This window comes from Camelina sativa, chromosome 11, assembly GCF_030686135.1.
Source record: "Camelina sativa cultivar CO46 ecotype springtype chromosome 11, ASM3068613v1".
In the NCBI taxonomy this organism is placed as follows: domain Eukaryota; kingdom Viridiplantae; phylum Streptophyta; class Magnoliopsida; order Brassicales; family Brassicaceae; genus Camelina; species Camelina sativa.
In genome coordinates this window covers 47,563,484-47,581,472 of record NC_141890.1, presented here as the reverse complement: position 1 = coordinate 47,581,472, position 17,989 = coordinate 47,563,484, and the positions used below count along the sequence as shown (strand labels likewise).

The 17,989-nt window shown below is 37.8% G+C and overlaps 4 protein-coding genes across 4 annotated transcripts; 3 read left to right on the top strand and 1 right to left on the bottom strand.

Moving 5' to 3' along the window:
* Positions 1 to 1,791: 1,791 nt before the first annotated feature.
* On the bottom strand, positions 1,792 to 4,866 carry LOC147935547 (E3 ubiquitin-protein ligase RSL1-like). The gene is made up of 7 exons (XM_087476358.1): positions 4,770 to 4,866; positions 4,095 to 4,556; positions 3,828 to 4,011; positions 3,304 to 3,713; positions 3,078 to 3,216; positions 2,564 to 2,874; positions 1,792 to 2,468 (listed from the first exon to the last, which is right to left on the bottom strand). Exons 5-7 carry the CDS (start codon positions 3,100 to 3,102, stop codon positions 1,836 to 1,838), a joined length of 969 nt encoding a protein of 322 aa, XP_087332484.1. The 5' UTR covers positions 3,103 to 3,216; positions 3,304 to 3,713; positions 3,828 to 4,011; positions 4,095 to 4,556; positions 4,770 to 4,866; the 3' UTR covers positions 1,792 to 1,835.
* A 1,156-nt stretch (positions 4,867 to 6,022) lies between these two features.
* Positions 6,023 to 11,737, top strand: LOC104729008 (two-component response regulator-like APRR3). The gene is made up of 6 exons (XM_087473049.1): positions 6,023 to 6,073; positions 7,056 to 7,352; positions 11,006 to 11,205; positions 11,286 to 11,316; positions 11,400 to 11,585; positions 11,666 to 11,737. Exons 1-6 carry the CDS (start codon positions 6,023 to 6,025, stop codon positions 11,735 to 11,737), a joined length of 837 nt encoding a protein of 278 aa, XP_087329175.1.
* Positions 11,738 to 12,591: 854 nt separating this feature from the next.
* On the top strand, positions 12,592 to 14,404 carry LOC104729007 (putative serine/threonine-protein kinase PBL7). The gene is made up of 5 exons (XM_010447909.2): positions 12,592 to 12,748; positions 13,037 to 13,206; positions 13,291 to 13,480; positions 13,581 to 14,020; positions 14,123 to 14,404. Exons 1-5 carry the CDS (start codon positions 12,592 to 12,594, stop codon positions 14,351 to 14,353), a joined length of 1,188 nt encoding a protein of 395 aa, XP_010446211.2. The 3' UTR covers positions 14,354 to 14,404.
* Positions 14,405 to 15,350: 946 nt separating this feature from the next.
* LOC104729006 (putative serine/threonine-protein kinase PBL5) lies at positions 15,351 to 17,161 on the top strand. Its single transcript, XM_010447908.3, has 5 exons — positions 15,351 to 15,571; positions 15,735 to 15,856; positions 15,944 to 16,130; positions 16,243 to 16,661; positions 16,810 to 17,161. The coding sequence occupies exons 1-5, from the start codon at positions 15,418 to 15,420 to the stop codon at positions 17,044 to 17,046; spliced, it is 1,119 nt and encodes a 372-aa protein (XP_010446210.1). The 5' UTR covers positions 15,351 to 15,417; the 3' UTR covers positions 17,047 to 17,161.
* Positions 17,162 to 17,989: the final 828 nt, after the last annotated feature.

Genomic DNA, 17,989 nt, shown 5'->3' with positions numbered 1-17,989 from the left:
AGAGCTTTGCTATATTTGACTCTGTTTCGGAGCGTTTCAACTATATTTGACTCTGTTTCGGAGTATTTATACATTTGGGCTATAATAAATTGAAGGCCAAAGAACTCTCTCAAGATTATATTGTAAACATATATTTCAAAATCAGAAGTTGTAAATAAAGTAACATGAATGAAATCCAAAACATGTTTTACCATTTGGTGGATATTCTAATATCAGATTCTGCAAAAATACGCACACACACACACACACACACACACAAATTCTCCAGATGATATAATCACACAAAAATCAGATCAAAATTTTCAGTAATGCTAACACAAACCAAATATCTATTTAAAATGTTGATTCTTGCTGACTTCATCAATGACCGTAAGAAGAAACCGTAAGAAACAAGTCAAGTTTGAGCAGAGAAGCGTAAATCAAACCCTTTCGATTGGAGGATCTTCGTAAACAACGAACTCAACTTCGCAGTAGTGCTTGCATTTATAAACCTTGAGTTTTTTTTTTGTCAATAAACTATATTAGATTTTGTTCATTTTTTCTTGTCAATGAACTAAATTAGAGTAATTAGTATTTTTTTGGTCACATTCAACAATACTAGATTAGTATTTTCTTGGGATTGGATTCGAGGGGTAAGAATTTGAACTTTATTATTACCTCTAACTGCAACTAACCAAAAAAGAAAGAAAAAGAAGAAGATAATACCAAACCGAGATTGTAATTATTATTCAATCCAGAGTCTAGCCAAACAGCACAACCAGTGATACCACCATAAAAATTAACATCAAATATACGATAAGCGCAGCTATCTCACCACCAAGACCCTCATTGAATTCGGTTAAGGGGATCGGTTTAGCTCCATAGGTGTAGGTAAAAGAATATCCACACCTGAAAGGTAACAAAGGAAGCACTAAATGTTTTTATATAATTGTGTTATCTGAACGACAATATGTTGCTATCAAAGAGGTAGTATACGTACCTGCAAGTTATGCGGTCGCATCCGGAAGAACGTTCAACCATGTGTTGGCAGTTATCACATTGACGCCACTGTTTATGATTTGCTAGAGACTTTAGCTCCGCATCATCGTTTTCAATTTGCAACATCTTGTAAAAGCTGCAGCTTAGCAGACTATGCCACGGAACTTTGCAGTTGATACAGAAGTCGCCACCACAACTGAAGCATCTCCTACGTCCAGTCCCAGCAAATACAGTAAAACCTCTATAAATTAATAATGTTGGGACCAAGACATTTTATTAATTTATAGTGATATTAATTTATAGATATATTTTTAATTGTTTTTTTTTTAAATTATGAATTGGAACAATTATAGCAAAATAATATTAAACTTTCGGATGTTATAAATTTTATGGTTTAGGAATTGAACTTGTAATATTTATAAAGCATTATTGACAATAAATTACAAATACTATAAACAAATTGACTTATACACATGACATACATAAATTCAAATTTATGAATAATAATAATATTAATTCTCATATTTTAATAATCTGTCTAATTATCAAATTGTAAATGATGCATATCTTAAAATTAAAACTTTAAAATTTAATTATTTGTATGACATGTTATAAAATATTTTAGAGATATCATTATAGTTTGAAAATACAACATTACAAATGTTCTATAGAAATGAGTTTTAGGAGAAACAGACACTATTATATCAGTATATATATATATAAATTTACATGATTATTAATTTATGATATTATTGGGACCATATTTTACATTGAGATTTCAAAAAAATTATTATCTTATTATCTTATCGAATATTGTTAATTTTTACACTGGCCCGACTTGGGACCAGCAAAATTTATTAATTTATAGTGATTATTAATTTATAGAGTATTAATTTATAGAGGTTATAAATTAAAGAAAAAAGCTCGGTTTTGGACATTAGATACGAGCATTTTTGGTATGGACAGTAAACTCTCTGACTATGAGGCATCGAAACCTCTCTAATCATCAGCTTCCACATCAAACTCTGCTTTTCAGTCAATATCTCCCCACATACATCCATAGATAGCTGAGAGTTACAGCGATACTGAGGACATGTCGGTATCTTTCTATCACGAAGCTTCACCTCGATATGTGCTTTCACACAAGTTAAGCAAAATCTATGACCTTGTGCACAAGCAGGAAACATGAAATAAGTATCAATGTCGTCGAAACAGATATCGCAAGTCTCTTCCATGAAACTCTCTTCCGTGAAACTGTTATTCTCTACCGTGAAACTTTTCTTTTCTTCTGTGAAACTTCTCTTCTCTTGCGTTAAACTTTTCTTTTCTTCCGTCCACCTCTTTATCATAAAGGTTCTGTAGATAATCTTAGAATTATCAAAGAACATCTCAACAGGAATGCTAGACATGAATCGCTTTCTCATAGCTTTCATCACATCATGCATTAGCAAAACAATCACATTCTCCTTGGGATACGATGTTTCCCATAACTATATTAAAAATCAAATCAACGTGTTACATCATCAATTCCATTTCCTAATATTATAAGTATACAGATATTAAGGAAAAGAAAAGTGAATCTTACGTATTTGAAAATCTGAGGGAGACGACAATATATTTTGATGTGATTGATCCCTAACTTAGCGGCTTCTTCTAGACCACGCATCAAAGCCCTAACATCAGCCTCCTCTACGGAAATCGTCATGCAATGGTGACGAAGCGGTTCATTAGTGTTGAACACCAGATTATTCTCCTGGTCGCAAATTTTAACCTCAAGCCGTGTAACCGAGAATGGCGTTTCACTTTCCAAACCTCTGAAGTAAAGCTTGTAAAACTGACGTTTCACATTAGCGCGATAAACGCCATGGAAGTTCATTTCACAATCCACCAGGTTTACTGTAGTATGAGATTTATTAGATTTATATATAATAGTGTAACAACAAAGCAAATCTCCGTAATCATGATCGACGCTAAGAAGTAAGAATATTCTGAGAAAATCGGGGGAAATCATAGTTCTATGTATATCCAAAACATTTACTAATTTAAAGTCAAAAAAATGTAAGTTAAAAGATTCGGTTTAGGTAACTTAACCAAACAACCTTCACAGTCTAAGAGCATGGGCATTGGTGTCCCTCAGATTTTGGTCCCTCAAATATAATAAGATTATTTTCAGAGTTTCTTAAGTTTGGTATGGGCATTGGTGTCCCTCACATTTTGGTCCCCCAGCATGCAATATAACTACAATGAGACACAAGAGAAAGCATCAAAGGTCATCGCCAGCCATACGAAGCTAAATCACACTTGACTATTGCTTAGTTAAGTTACCTGAATAACTGACGGCAAGAGCAGAGAAAAGAGCCATTTGAACTGCAGTCCCTGCAAGTAGGAGAAGCAAAGAAACGAGTCAAGGTTCATTCTACAATATAATCAATCACCGTTTACAGTTTCAGTTCAAAACATTCTAGATAGTTTCTCTAGACTACTACACTGAGCAACATAAACTTATCAGAGTAATATCAGCTCAAGTGATTAAACAAAACAAACAAATTCATATCAAAACGTTTTCAGCATTCTGTGACTGTAAACAAGTTGCAGAACCACAAATGCTGCCACCATGGTTCATATCTTCAATTAGTAAAAACCAGGAACAAAATCAATCCAGTAACCATGGAAGCTACAAAAGTTCCAAGCACTGAAAAAGTGACAATGGCTCCAAAGTTTGAAAAGAAAGGTTTCTGCATAAAAACCCAGCAACAACGTAAGCATCATCAAGAATTCGAAAGCAAGGATGCAATATCTGATGGTAAAACAAGAAAAGCAATAAGTACAGGAGAGGTATCTGCACTTACAGGTTGCAGACTGAAGCCTGACTGGGTGCAAACAAGTGCGTCAAGGAAAAACAACATATTTGGTTGCCAAATTGAGAAGATCATGACACACAGAGACGTAAGTGTAAACTAAAGGCAAGAACATTAGCAAATACAAAACTCGATAGACTCTTCTTCTGAGATAACAATGGCTTTGTTAAGATACCTGCATCACACCAGTTACCTTGTCAAACCAAACAAAGCTATACGTTCCTCAAAAGTTAATGAAGCGGATTGAAAGTTTTTTACTTGCTATCATTGGTATGCTCGATTTTTCTACTTCCAGCAATAGCAGAGTTCTTGTCTTGTGTTTCATTAGCTGCTCTATAACCAACATACAGAGCTATAAAATGCTACAATTAGTCTTATAGTAGTTATAGTAGTAGTCAAGTATCTTCCCCAGTAAGCATCGGCTAAGATAGCTCCAATGAGAGGAGTAAGATAACAAGTCCCTTGCCATGTAGTAACATTTGTAGCAGCGGAAACGTTTCCTTGATGTAGCTTAGTAGTGAGGTAAGTGATAATATTCCCAACAATACCATAGTAAGCTAGCCTCTCACAGCATTCATTACCAAGAATGAAAGGACAAGCTTTCCAGTTCCATGTTTTCTCCTTCAATGGTGGGTTCCATTAAAGTCCACCGAACCATCTTCAGCATACAATTTTGCTTCCTGGTTCCAAAACAAAATCACAAAACATTGGAATCATCACCTAAATATAAAAACGATCATGAGAACAACACTCGGATCAAATAAAACAGTGATTACCCAGAAACTATCTCAATAAACCCATAAATGAAAAGCATAAGATCAACCTAAAGCCCAGATTTTTTTTTTTTTGGAATTCAGCAGAAACCTAAACATGCGAAATCAAAATTAGCTAAACCTAACTGATCAGAAATTGAACAAACCTGTGAAATTAAACCTTCTTCGATGAGAGGTCTTTGCTCTTCTTCGATGGAACCCATCGTCTGAATCTTCGCTACGAAACCAAATTTAGACGCTGCCACTTGTAACAAAGGACGGAGAAAAATACGTCCCCTTTGGAGGAACGTTTCTTTAATAATTGTTTCATTTCTATTTAAATTTAAAATTTTTATACTGAAGGACGGGACAAAACTACGCTGATGCACATGATCTAAGCTTTTGATTTTGTCCACGTCACCACTCGAGTCCCACATTGCACGTAGGCTACTTATGCCACGTCATCTCACCCAAAAAAAATATCTTCTCTGACCTTTTTTTTGTTTTGGTTCCACCACCTCCCCAAAAGTCTCGATCTTTTCAATCTTCTTCTTCTCTGTTTCTCTATCAAGTTTTTTTTTTTTTTTTTGTTTAAATTCTATTTTAGTAGCAACTGGGTTTTGTTAGTTGTTGCCTTGTTGGGTAAAAGAAAATATTGATACGAATCAAAACTAGATTATATGCTAAACAAACCAGATTAAGCAAAATCTGTTATTTTATTTTTATTTTTTTGGGTTTCGAAGTCAGACATGGTGAGAGATTCTGGTGTTCTTCATCTATGGATAAGCTTGATGCTAGTTTTTTTCTTCTTCTTTATTGTTCCTTTGACAATCTCGTGCTGCTTCACTTTTTGTGCTTATCTCATTTAGTATATAGCATATCTTATAGTTTGATTCTGTATCATTTCCTTATAGTTTGATTTTGTATCTGGGTTCTGAAATTTTTTTAAGAGTGGCGAGTGGATTCCGAATTCCACAAGCAAACCTACTTTTGGTGAAGCCCAACCCACCAACCCTAACTTATTTAAGGGTTTCGAAACCCTTCTCCCTCAGCATCAACGATAAGTTTTCTTTTAACTCTAGAACTTTTAGTTTCCATATTTTCTATTCTCTCTCAAACTCGAGTTTTATTCGATGTTCTTTGAGAACTAACCCTATTAACCTCGAAGTTTAGCTTTTTCTTCTCAAGGATTCGACAATGGAGTCACACACGAAAACCTACCAAAGGAAGGGAAGGAGATCAACCTTTGCTGCTGCTACAACCGGAGGTGATGCCGTCGAACCTCGAGAACCCCAAGGGAGAGGAAACGTTCCGCATTCCCAACCGTTGGCTGGACGTTTTGCTTCACCCACCCGATGCTCAACCCGATCCGTCACCCGATCCGGTGCTCGAGCAACCGATCGAGTAGACCACCAAGTACGCTCACCGAGTCCAATGGCGAGTGCTGTTCGCCGCTCTCCTCAACGTAGGGACCTGTCTACGTCTGTAAGAACTGTTACCCACCCTATGGAAGTCGATTCTGATGCTGGTGAAGGAGAGCAAGAGGAGATCTAAACATCTCGATCAAGGAGCAGAGCTGCGGTTGCAAGAGGGAAGAGACCAGCTTCAGAGAAGGCTAAGAGGGTAGTTGAGAGAGCTGCTGAGGAAGAGGATTAAGATACAGAGGAGGAGAACCGTGAGAGAGAGGAGGAGCAGAGAGAAAGGACACGCCAAGCCTCGCGGAGGCAGAAGCAGAAGGAGGTGGAGACTCCGACAAAACTCTTCAAGGTTTTCCGGAAGATGAGCTTCGTTGGTACCCGATACCCTCACCGTGAGACAATGAAGCAGTTGGGCATCGCTAGAGATGTTGAGTTCCTGTTCGACATGTGCCACCTGGACAATATGATGCGAGCTCACCTTGAAGCCTATGAGGAGGAGACGGTCCACTTTCTCTCAACTTTGAAGTTGCACTACTTTGAGGACCACCTGACCCTACTACCCGATGGGGGGATCGGGTTCATCACCTTCTCCGTGAGAAACAAGGAGTACCGGCTCATTTTCAAGGAGATGGAGAAGCTGTAAGGTTTCAAAGCTGGTAGTGGAGAAGGAATGGAGGTTAGCAAGGAGGAAATGAGGTCCCTATGGCTGACAATAGGAGACAAGCTCCAAATCCGCTCAAATAAGGAGTCCTGTCTTGAGGTATTTTCACAAGTCCCTTGCATGCACTCTTTTTGTTAGAAAAGAGACTGAGAATGTGAATGATCATGAGCTCCAGCTGTTAGACATTGCATTGTGTGGAGTTTTGGATAATGCTAGGGATGGTACACCACTAGTTGGAGATGTTGCGGATACTAGTATGGTGTTTGTGCTGCTCGATCAGTTCCTCTACCTCAAGTCATGGGCTATTAAGAGAAAAGAAGGAGGCAGAGAGATCTCCATTGGAGGACTGGTCACACCAATCTTGGTAGCTTGTGATGTGCCCTTGAAGGGAGTGGTACACGACCCGAGATGGTTGGACGTCGACTACCTCGTGCTGGCGAGATTTTTGGCTTATGAGAGGCCTAACGACATGATGCTTTTCAAGTTCGTCCATCCAACCGCCGGAGCCGCCCAAATGATCCTACCCAATGTAATGTGCACCAAGGTTCGGCTGGGAGACAACATCGACTTTGCACCGCCTTTGGAGGAGCTGTACAACACGAAGGAGGAATCCGAAACGGAGAAAAGAGAGGAAACCGGGCAAAGACAGGGAGATAGTTCGGAAGATTTCGATTTTGAGGAGTATGTGTGCTCCCAAAAGCAACCGGTTGGAGTGAGGGAAGCCTACAAGAGGATCAGATGGCTGAAGAAGATGAACAAGTTTTTGGTGAGGAAGGTAAAGGATTTTACCGGTTCGGTGAAGACTATGGGAGGTCAAATCAAGGAGCTGCAAGATAAGGCAAGCTGTGCCTCAGCTCCTACCTCGGCACACGCACCAACTTGGATGGGGAGAAGCGGACCGCTAGGGAGGAACTCGAGGAATGCCACCTCCAGATTCTTACCGAGCATCATCATACGAACTCCAAGCAGAGAGAGATGTCACCCAACCAGAAGCATCACGGAGAAGCCATTCAGACGCCTATCCGATGCTTAACCCGATGGGATACATGATGCCTTATCCGATGCACCCATCGAGCACCCAATCTGGTGATTACTCAGGACTCTTCCCCTCGCCTTACCAGATGCCATACACGATGCCGTATACGATGCACCCTGCGAGTGGCTATACGGGTGATCACTCTGGACCTTTTCCGCCATACCCATCGTACTACCCGATGCCCTACTTGATGAGCTATGCGATACCCCCTCGATCAACCCCTCGGATGCCGGTCCGAGTAAGTCGTCCGTGCATATCACCGAGCTCTCTGACGAGCAACCACCGGCACCTGCTGAAGCCAGAGACGACCCTGGCTACACGTTGGCGAGTATGGAGGCTGCTGCAACCTCCTTCTTCACCAACCCATGAGGTACCACTTTCATCCAATCTTTGTAAATAACATTGCATTTAGTTTATTTCATTTTGTGTGATTCTTGGATTCTTTTTCCAACTTTTACTTACACAGAGACTGTATAATTTAAGTTTGGGGGAGGGTCCAGAATATTTTTAATTTTGTGTTTTATTTTCTTAATTTTCTTCTTTCAAATTTTTGCATGCTAGTTTTATTCATTTGAGTCTGCATCTATATGCATTGAAAAACTCCAAAAAAATTTGAAAAATTTAAAATTAAAAAAAAAAAAAAAGAGTGTTCATGTAGTTGCATTTACATATTAGGATTGAGTCTAGTTTGTTTCATATAGGATTGTTGCATATGCATCTTAGGGGACAATGATTAAAACTACCTTGTTTAAAATCAAACCTTAGGATTGAATCTATAGCCCTTAAACACAGTTCATTGTTGCTAGATAAATGAAAAATCTTTGCTTAGATCCTTGTGTCGTTTGAATGTTTCCTCCTCTTGTTTGAACATTGGAACATCTCTATATTATTGGATTTAATTTGAACCTTAATTTTCTTGCTTATGGAACTTGAATACTTGCTAATGGTAACTCTAAACTCGGGTTAGCACTCCATTTCTACCAATCTTTTCGTTTAACCCGATTTGTTTGTCCTATCCATGAACCCAAACCTTTCTTTCAAACCTTGTTGTGAATTGTTGAGTGAGGCCTTTTTCATTGTGCTATTGGTTGTGAAACCTTGAGGGATTTGAGAACGACAAAGAACTGCCTCTTGATTTAGCTAAGTTAGAATTTGAACTAGCTGGTAGATTCAGTTTTGAAAGATAGGTGGCTAGTATGTTTATTTGGGGTTGGGTTGAGGAATAAAAAAAAAGAGGAAGTCCCTAAGGATAGAATCAATTAGCTCTAAGTCTCTAAATAAAAAAAAAAAAAAAAAAAAAAGATCTTGCTATAGTCTCCTAGAAAGAAAGAAAAAAATATATACATATTAGGAGTTTAGCAAAGAAAAAAAAAAAGAGAGCTAGAAGTTTAAAGTTTAAACCTTAGGGAGTAAAAAAAAGAGTTAAAATCAAGGATATGGGTAGTGTAATTCTAGGGGGTTTGATATATACAAAAAAAAAGTGAATGAGAAAAGAGTAGATTATCAAAAGTTAAGCTTTGTATGCCCAAATTGTTCTCAATCTTAGATAATTTTCACAACTGTCTAGCATTCATTCTTTTGAGAGAAAGTCACCCAAAGAATTTGTTTTGAAACCACCTTACTAAAAAGCCTTACCATTAAAACCGATTGAGCTTGATTCACCTTCCATTTACAAGAATTCGCTAAACACTTAATTGAATGTGAAAAAGATGTTCTTTACTTTTAGATGGAGGTTGAACTAGATCGATGCATGGTAATAAGCATAGAAAAATATTTGTAAGTATGTTGATTGATCTTAGCACCATTAAACTATCTTTAAGGACTATAGCTTGAATCCTTCGCTTAGCATATAAAGGTTATGAGTCCCCGTTTTCAAACCGCACCCTCCTACTTACTTGCTAGAGGACTAGCAAGATTTAAGTTTGGGGTCTGATAACTCTCTAATTTACATGTTTTTAGCATCATTTTTGTCCATATTTTGCATTGTTCATACCCAACTTAGCATTTTTAGGTTATTAATTGTAGGAATTCACTTTTAGGCCATTTAGGGTGTTGCATTTTTGCATTTGCATGTTTTGGATGAAAATAGGTGCTTAAGAGCCTAAAATGGGAAAAAACAAGGACAAACCCGAGCATGTACCCGAAGGAGCCATCGAGCTGGAAGAACAAGTCCGAACCCCAACATGATCAAGGAGGATCCGAGAGCAGGAAGAACAATCCGAAGATCTACCCGAGGAGTAACCCGACCTCATCCTCGTGTACTCCATCGTGTAGACCCTCAGGCAGGTCTGGGAAGCTAGGTCAAAGGGGTTTCCATATATAAATCCCTCCTCTCCCTCCTCGCAAACGAGTACGCCGCAGACCCTCAAATCCGAGAGCGAGAGCCTTTGTGAGAGAACTGAGCGACTCAAACACTTTTCCCTTTTGTTTTAGATTTTATTTCATAACTTTTTATCATTTCTTTAGATTTCTATCTTGTATTCTTATCCCTCTACTTTATCGTTTAATATAATGCAATTTTCATTCATATTTGTTGTTATGTTTCTTGCTATGATTTCCGAGTAGTGTAGTAAAGTTTCTAGGGATGAGATAGATGATTTTGTGTTCTTGATCGGTTAGGATGTCTTAATTGATTGTATTTGTTTAATAGATTTCCTTCTAGATTGGTGTTATTAATGATGTCAACAAACCGAGAGGGTGAGATTAGATCTAAGGTGTTTTACCACCGAGAGGTGTAGATGAGATGCTTGAATCTACCAATGCTAGAGGTTTACTCACTTAGCCTAAGAGATTAGATGAGTAAGAGGTTTACTGACAATAATGAATCGGATCTTAATGCATGTTTGGTCATGTATCTCCAACGAGAGTTGAGTAGGAGATTGATTCAAGGTTGATTGTTTCTATCACGAGAGTGTTTTAACAAGAATTTAGAGATTCATTGTCTAGGAAATATTTGCTTGAGGCATGTAAGACATCTGTACTGGTTAGGAACACTTAGGATTCGATTACCCCATCCTTAGAAGCTTTCGTATTTTAATTGCCTGCATTTTCATTCATCACTCGATCCATTACCCGATCAGGTACACGATAACTTGCATCGAGTAACCCCTCGAGTTGTTCATACCATCTTTGCTTACTCGATCACCCCACCCGATCCTGTACTCGAATGCTTTCATCGAGTGCTTAGGTCGTGTGATTTCTTTGTTTATATTCTTTTCTTTTCTTTATTTTAGGATTGTTAGATCAAAACTCTTAATTGCTTGGCTTGACTTGCATAGTTCTGATTGCATCCTTCCTGCTAGCATAAACAACCATTTGGATTGATAACCCTTTGTACGAATCGCTCTTCTGGTAACTCACAAGTAGAAAGCAAAACCCTTTCATCTAACCCGGAAGATTGGCAATCACTCGAGCTAACTCTGCCGAAACCAAGAGAGGCTGGAGATTACAGAACCGGTGATCAAAGTGTTTTGAGGCATTCAAATCACTCTGCATTCTCAAAGTAAGTTCTTGACCTCAACTACAAAAGAAATGTCAAAACTATGACTGATTTGAAGGTATTGTTTCGTGTGTGATATGCAGGTACAATAACGGTGCTACTTCTGCTAGTAAGGTATTTAACAATGTGTGGTGCTGTCTTTGAAATCTCTTCCAGTTTAAGTTTTCAGCAAAAAGCTCTATTTGTTGCTGAGTTAGGCTCCAGAAGAAAATGTGGGAAGTTGTTCTCCTCATGACAGTCCTATTACAAAACTGATGGGTTCGGGTTCAAGCAGTGATAATACTTTAAATCAGCAGTCTAGCGGAAGCGAAAGATCGGCACAAAGAGAAGCTGCTCTGATGAAGTTTCGCCTTAAACGTAAAGAGCGATGCTTTGAGAAAAAGGTATATAGCCTTCTAAACTAAACAAGCTCAAGCTCTAGTTTTTTGAGACGAAATTCATACGCCTGTTTTGTTTGTTTTAGGTTAGGTACCATAGCAGGAAGAAATTAGCTGAGCAGCGGCCTCGCGTCAAAGGTCAATTCATTCGCATGTGAGTTCAAATCCTCCTCTTAACATATCTCTCTCTGGATGTACAAAAATTTTCCGTATACAGTAATTCACTGACATGGAGTCAAACCCTTTTTTTAACCTCGAGGAGGGATGATACTAAATCAGGAAATGAGTGTCCAAGTAGTGACGACAGCTAAACAACGAAATTGGTATAAAAGAGAGATAGAGAGAGATACACTTCGAAGATCTTAAGACTGAAGAACAAAAAAGAAGTTTCACAAAGTGGCGCATTAGCATATTTTGTTTCTCATTACTATTGCAATGAGACTTTCCTTTTGTATTATTAATTAGTACTCGTTTAAATATCGTATTCCTGCAAACATAACAATGTTGCTACAGCATTTATTTCCTAAAAACAATCATTTACTCATTAATTCTGATTAATATTTTAATAAAATTCAATTTTATCGAGTAATCCCTTCACTACACTTTTTATCCACACTATTTTCTCTTCGCTTGATACTCTTATCCTAAATTATTCTATGAATATAACTCGAGTATTTTTCCTTTTTTAATTGTATTTTTGTTCGTTAACTTACCGTTTTTATCAAGAAACGAAGTAACGAACCAGTAAACAGAGTTACAACTGACAACTAACAGAGTCAAAACAGAGTATTATTTTATTTTATTTTAGTTTCACAACGAGATCATTCACCAACGAGATCATTTAGTGCTCACCATCATCAACTCACTCTCTCTCTCTATCGCTTGCTCACTTTCTCGCTCTAGTTTTTTAGTTGAGAGTCTGTTTAATTACGTTCTTTTTCCGGGAAAATAGTTTCTCGAGAAAATCAAAAAGAAAAGCCTCAAGAAAGATTTCTCTTCGTTGATCGCTACGATGAGTCGTTTCTTTTGCTGTGTCACCGGAGAAACCTCAAATAGCGCACCGCCGGAAGAAGTGTTTGACGACGAACCACTTGTGGACACCGAATCCCTCAATCGTTTGTGGAGAGATGAACTCCAGATCCCTGACCCTCGCAGTCGTGGGGTTGAAGGTTCCGTTTTCGTTTCTCTTTCTTTTTCAATCTTCTGAAATCGAGGTTTCTTGTGCCTTAAGCAACTCTGTTTTTTTTAAGAGTGTGCTGACTTATTCGTTTTGATCTCGTCTCATGCAAGTGAAAGTAGTAGTAGTAGAGTTCTTCTTGTTTTCATGAAGTTAACTGATTCATTAACGTCATATGTTCAAGTGAAAGTAGTAGTAGTAGTAGACGTGTACTGCAAGAAATCGATTTTAGGGTGATCTTGTTCAATCGATCTTTAACGTTTAGTAATTCATACTGCAGAGCCGGATGCTACTCTTTTCCCTGTAACTCCACCTCTACCTGCCAATTGTGGACGACCATATCGATGGCACGAAATCTTACACTCAACCGTAAACTTCCGGCAAGAGTTTTATCTCGGCAAAGGCAACTTCGGCGAAGTCTATCGTGTCAATTTCGAAAGAACTAACGAGGTATAAACCCAAAAGGTCATTTCCTTTATGGTTAAATCTCGAAACCCAATTTCTAAACCAGAACTGCGACTTTTGATTCGTTAGGTTGGAGCTGTGAAGATTCAAGCTCATAACAACGAAACTGGTCATAAAGAGTTCTTGGCAGAGGTTACAACGTTGCATGAAGCTAATCACCCAAACGTGATTAAACTTCTTGGCAGATGTTACGGCCGCAGAAAACGTGCTATAGTTTACGAGTTCATGCCCAATGGCACTCTCGGACGCCACATCTTTGGTAAAGATAACTCAATATCAAACTCAACATCTTCAGTTTATTGATTCTGGTTTAGTTTCTAAACATACTCAACTCCTTCATTAACGTTCTGTTTTTGTAGATTACATGAGGAAGAGTCCGATACCTCAAGGTCTAGAGCAGCCAACTCGGGTTTTGGATTGGGGGACGAGGATGAGAATTGCCGAGGGTGTATCTGAAGGTCTGATTTATCTACACGAGGTGCTAAAAGTGATCAACCAAGACGTCAAGGCTGGGAATATTCTACTTGATGCGAATTTTGTGCCGAAGCTGACTGATTTTGGATTGGCGACTAAAGTCGTTGTAAACAGACGCGGCGTTGAGAAGCGGAGCAAGATCACTGAGTTGAAGGGAACTATGGGATACATCCCACCAGAAGCAGAGCAGTCCCACTGGGTTTCGACCAAGTACGATGTCTACAGCTATGGAGTTTTTCTGATTGTGCTTTTCACCGGAAGGAGACCTTATAATCAGAATCCGAATGAGACTGTTCCTGAGGATAAACGGAAACTCACTGATTGGGTATGACTAAAACCTCGTATCTAGCAACTTTTTATACGTTTCGTATTCTGTAAGTAATATATAAACTGAGTTGTGTTTTGGATGTTCATTTTTTGTTTGCAGTTTTTGCGAGTATGGGCTAGATATGGGGATGTGCCTGAGGCAGCTGATACTGCGCTCGGTAATACGTATTCGGTCGAAGGTTTAAAGAGAATATTTCAGACTGCGAGGCTTTGTATTAGTGCAGAGCCACAAGCACGGCCTCCCATGCGTGATGTCGTAACGATGGTTCGTCAAGCTGCAGTTTTCCCGGTCAGAGTGGTTCCCCTGGTGGAAAGGGGGCATACGATATAAAGAAGTTTTCTCAGACGGTTTTATGTAGGCTTTTTGGTTTTTTCAGAAACATATTCTAGACTTGGTTTTGTAACGGATGGTTTTGTTACTATTTGATCAGACTAATTTCACTCTTTACAAGTTTTTAATCAACGTTTAAGATCTTTTGTCTTCATTTCTCTGTTATGAAACTTCTTGAAGTTCTTGTTGGCGTTTTGCTAGATGTAAGTCTATCAGAATTAGCCTTTTTGATTTCCGATGCAAAAACCCACCAAATCAATTCTATCGGATCAATGATTTTGCAACTTTAGAAGTTAATTGTTGTGAAAGGTCTTGACTCTTTGATCATATATACCAAGAGAAGCTCTATTATATGGTTTGAATCAGTAGTTTAGTGGTTATCATCTACTTAAACATGGAGTCATTTGCCTTTAGGATGGATGATTTCTAAATCTGTAAATGAGTGTCCAAGTTGTGACGACAGTTGAACAACAAAACTAGTATGAAAGAGAGAGATTCATTTCCAAGATCTAAAGAACAATATGATATTTACAAACTTTAAGAGAGAGTTTGGTTATATTTTTAGTAATGTTTTCTTTTTATTTTGTTTATTTAAAGTCTATAAAGATTATTGCCATCATAATTAGTAAAGTACTCTTGTTCAAATATCATATTTCTGTAGATATATATACTATTGTACTTGCTATAGTATTTATGTTCTACGTACAAACAATCATTTACTCATGAATTTTGACTAATATTATTTATATTTTCACAAAATATCCATAACACATATTTTATTTATCATTTAAGGCTTTGTACATGTGATACTTTGATCTTGTTTTTTTTCCTTTTTTGATATTATATGAATCTAATTAGTGTATTATTTAATTTTATAATTAATAATAAAAACTTACTCATATAGGCTTTTAGTGTTCATCATTCGACTCTCTCTTTGCTCTAGTTTTTTTTCGTATAGAGTTCTCTCTCTCTGTCTAATTACATTTTCCGGGAAAAAGTTTCTCGGGAAATAAAAACAAAACTAGAAAAGCCTCAAGAAAGATATATCTTCGTCGATCGCTGCGATGAGTCGTTTCATGTGCTGTCTCGGAGGCGGAAGCTCAAGTCAAGTAGTGCAAGACCCAGAGGAACTACCGCAACTACCCCAAGCACCGGAGCCATCAGATTCATCTGATTCATCGGGACCAACAGATTCATCGGGAACTAGTGACGACGAAGGTGAGTAGTTTCATTAGGAATACCGAACTCTCTGACGATCGTGAACTTTTCTCGTTTTCTGATTTCTTGTACCACAAGCAAGTCTGTTTTTAGAGTTAACAAGTATCTCGATCTTGCGAAACTGATTTAGGGTTCTTCTTGTTCGTTATCTTTCTTTCTTAAGGTTTCGTTAAATTTCGATGGAATGAGATCGTACAAGGAACCGAGAACTTTAAGATAACACATTTGATCGGCCAAGGCAAAGTGGGCAAACTCTATCGCTGCTATTTCCCAAGAATTCATAAGGTATGAACCCCAAAAGTCTTGTGCTTTATTGGTTAAAGAATCGAAACCCACTTTCTGAAAGCAGAAACTTTTGATTGATTAAATTAGGTTGGAGCTGCAAAGGTTAATCATGGCAACACGCCTGGTCTTGGTGACTTCTTGGCAGAGATTAGAACGTTACGTGAATCTGATCACCCAAATGTGATTAAACTTCTCGGCAAACACTACGGCCAGACAAACACTGCCCTTGTCTACCAATTCATGCCTAATGGCTCTCTTGACCACCATCTCTTTGGTAATCAATACAAACCTAATCAACGTACTCTGTTTTACTTCTATATCAACTCTGTTTTAGTTCTGTATCAACTCATTCCAGTTTTGTTAAGTCATTCTCTTTTTGTTTGTAGCAAATGCAAGGCAGGTTCAGGGTCTAACACAAGCAACTCGGGTTTTGGATTGGGACACGAGGATGAGAATTGCTGTGGGTGTAGCCGAAGGTCTGGTTTACGTACACCAGGGGCTTTTATCGATTCACAGAGATGTCAAATCCACAAACATTGTGCTTGACGACAATTTTGTCCCGAAGCTGACTGGTTTTGGAACCGCGACTAAGATCGTTTACGATGAAGACGGTGTTGAGATGCAGAGGGGGATCAGTAAGAATGGAACTGAAGGATACCTTCCACCGGAAACAGAGAACTTCGGGTTGGTTTCGACCAAGTCCGATGTCTATAGCTATGGAGTTTTTCTGTTAGTGCTTTTCACCGGAAGGAAAGCTAATGATGATCGGGAGAGACCTGAAGCGAAAAAGAAACTCACTGATTGGGTATGACTCAAACTTTGTACATCTAGGTTTAGTTTTATACGTTTCGTGTTCCAGAAGTAACTTAGGTTTTCTCGAATGTAGAAGTAACTTAGGTTTTCTCGAATGTAGAAGTAACTTAGGTTTTCTCGAATGTATTTTCCTTTTACAGTTAATGCCAGTGTTGACTAGATTGGAGTATGCGCCTATGGTTGTTGATGTTGCGCTCGGTAAGAAGTATTCGGCTCATGGTTTAAACAGAATATTTGAAACTGCGAGGATGTGTTTAAACGCGCACCCACTTGAACGGCCTGCAATGGATTTTGTGGAAACGTTGGTTCGTGAAGCTGCAGCTTACCTGGTCCCAGAGGAGCAGCCCCAGGTGAAAGAGAGACGTTGTTCGACATAAGAAGTTTGATCAGGCGATATTATGTAGGGTTTTTGGTTTTTAGGTTTTTACCAGAATCATCATATTATAGACTTGGTTTTGTAACGGATGGTTTTGTTACTATTTGATCAGACAATTTCCCTCTACAAGTTTTTAATCAACGTTTAAGATCTTTTGTCTTCATTTCTCTGTTATGAAACTTCTTGAAATAGGAATAGAAGAGATAAAAAAAGCAGAGCATAAAACTTCATGTTGGTGTTTTGTTAGATGTGTAAGTCTCAGAATTAGCCTTTTTTATTTCCAATGCAAGAACCTATCGGGTCAATGATTCTGCAACTTTATACAAGTAAAGTTGTGAAAGGTCTTGACTCTTCTCTTGATCATTTAGACCAAGAATAGCTCTATATATATGATTTGAATCAGTAATTTAGTGGTTATCATCTCCTTAAACATGGAGTCATTTAGCCTTTAGGATGGATGATTCTAAATCAAGAAAAATTAATGAGTGTCCAAGTAGTGATGACGACAGTTGAACAAGAAAACTAGTATACAAGAGACTAGAGAGATTCACTTCCAAGATCTGAAGAACAATATGTTAGTTTACAAACTTTAAGAGAGAGTTTGATTATATTTTTAGTAATGTTTTCTTTTTATTTTGTTTATTTAGTAATAAAGATTATTGCCATCATAATTAGTAAAGAACTCTTTTTCAAATATCATATTTCTATAGATATATATACTATTGTACTTGCTATAGTATTTATGTTCTACAATAATCATTTACTCATGAATTTTGACTAATATTACTCTATTTTTAATAGTGATTGATCAAGTCTTTGTCTTTATATTTTCACAAAATAGATACATATTTTAAACATCTTTTTAAGGCTTTTTACGTGTGATACTTTGATCTTTTTTTATATATATTCAATGAATCTAATCTAATTAGTGTATTATTTAATTT

What these genes read in the sequence shown, in the direction of transcription:
- LOC147935547 (XM_087476358.1), bottom strand. Translation starts at nt 3,102, where the DNA reads ATGCCCATGCTCTTAGACTGTGAAG. An exon ending in CATGCTCTTAGACTGTGAAG is followed by an intron (nt 2,875 to 3,077) that starts GTTGTTTGGTTA and finishes CTCATACTACAG; the next exon opens with TAAACCTGGTGGATTGTGAA. An exon ending in TCCCTCAGATTTTCAAATAC is followed by an intron (nt 2,469 to 2,563) that starts GTAAGATTCACT and finishes TTTTTAATATAG; the next exon opens with TTATGGGAAACATCGTATCC.
- LOC104729008 (XM_087473049.1), top strand. Translation starts at nt 6,023, where the DNA reads ATGGCGAGTGCTGTTCGCCGCTCTCCTCAACGTAGGGACCTGTCTACG. An exon ending in ATTTCGATTTTGAGGAGTAT is followed by an intron (nt 7,353 to 11,005) that starts GTGTGCTCCCAA and finishes CCTTCCTGCTAG; the next exon opens with CATAAACAACCATTTGGATT. An exon ending in AGCGATGCTTTGAGAAAAAG is followed by an intron (nt 11,586 to 11,665) that starts GTATATAGCCTT and finishes TGTTTGTTTTAG; the next exon opens with GTTAGGTACCATAGCAGGAA.
- LOC104729007 (XM_010447909.2), top strand. Translation starts at nt 12,592, where the DNA reads ATGAGTCGTTTCTTTTGCTGTGTCACCGGAGAAACCTCAAATAGCGCA. An exon ending in ATTTCGAAAGAACTAACGAG is followed by an intron (nt 13,207 to 13,290) that starts GTATAAACCCAA and finishes TTGATTCGTTAG; the next exon opens with GTTGGAGCTGTGAAGATTCA. An exon ending in TCTCGGACGCCACATCTTTG is followed by an intron (nt 13,481 to 13,580) that starts GTAAAGATAACT and finishes CTGTTTTTGTAG; the next exon opens with ATTACATGAGGAAGAGTCCG.
- LOC104729006 (XM_010447908.3), top strand. Translation starts at nt 15,418, where the DNA reads ATGAGTCGTTTCATGTGCTGTCTCGGAGGCGGAAGCTCAAGTCAAGTA. An exon ending in GGGAACTAGTGACGACGAAG is followed by an intron (nt 15,572 to 15,734) that starts GTGAGTAGTTTC and finishes TTCTTTCTTAAG; the next exon opens with GTTTCGTTAAATTTCGATGG. An exon ending in ATTTCCCAAGAATTCATAAG is followed by an intron (nt 15,857 to 15,943) that starts GTATGAACCCCA and finishes TGATTAAATTAG; the next exon opens with GTTGGAGCTGCAAAGGTTAA.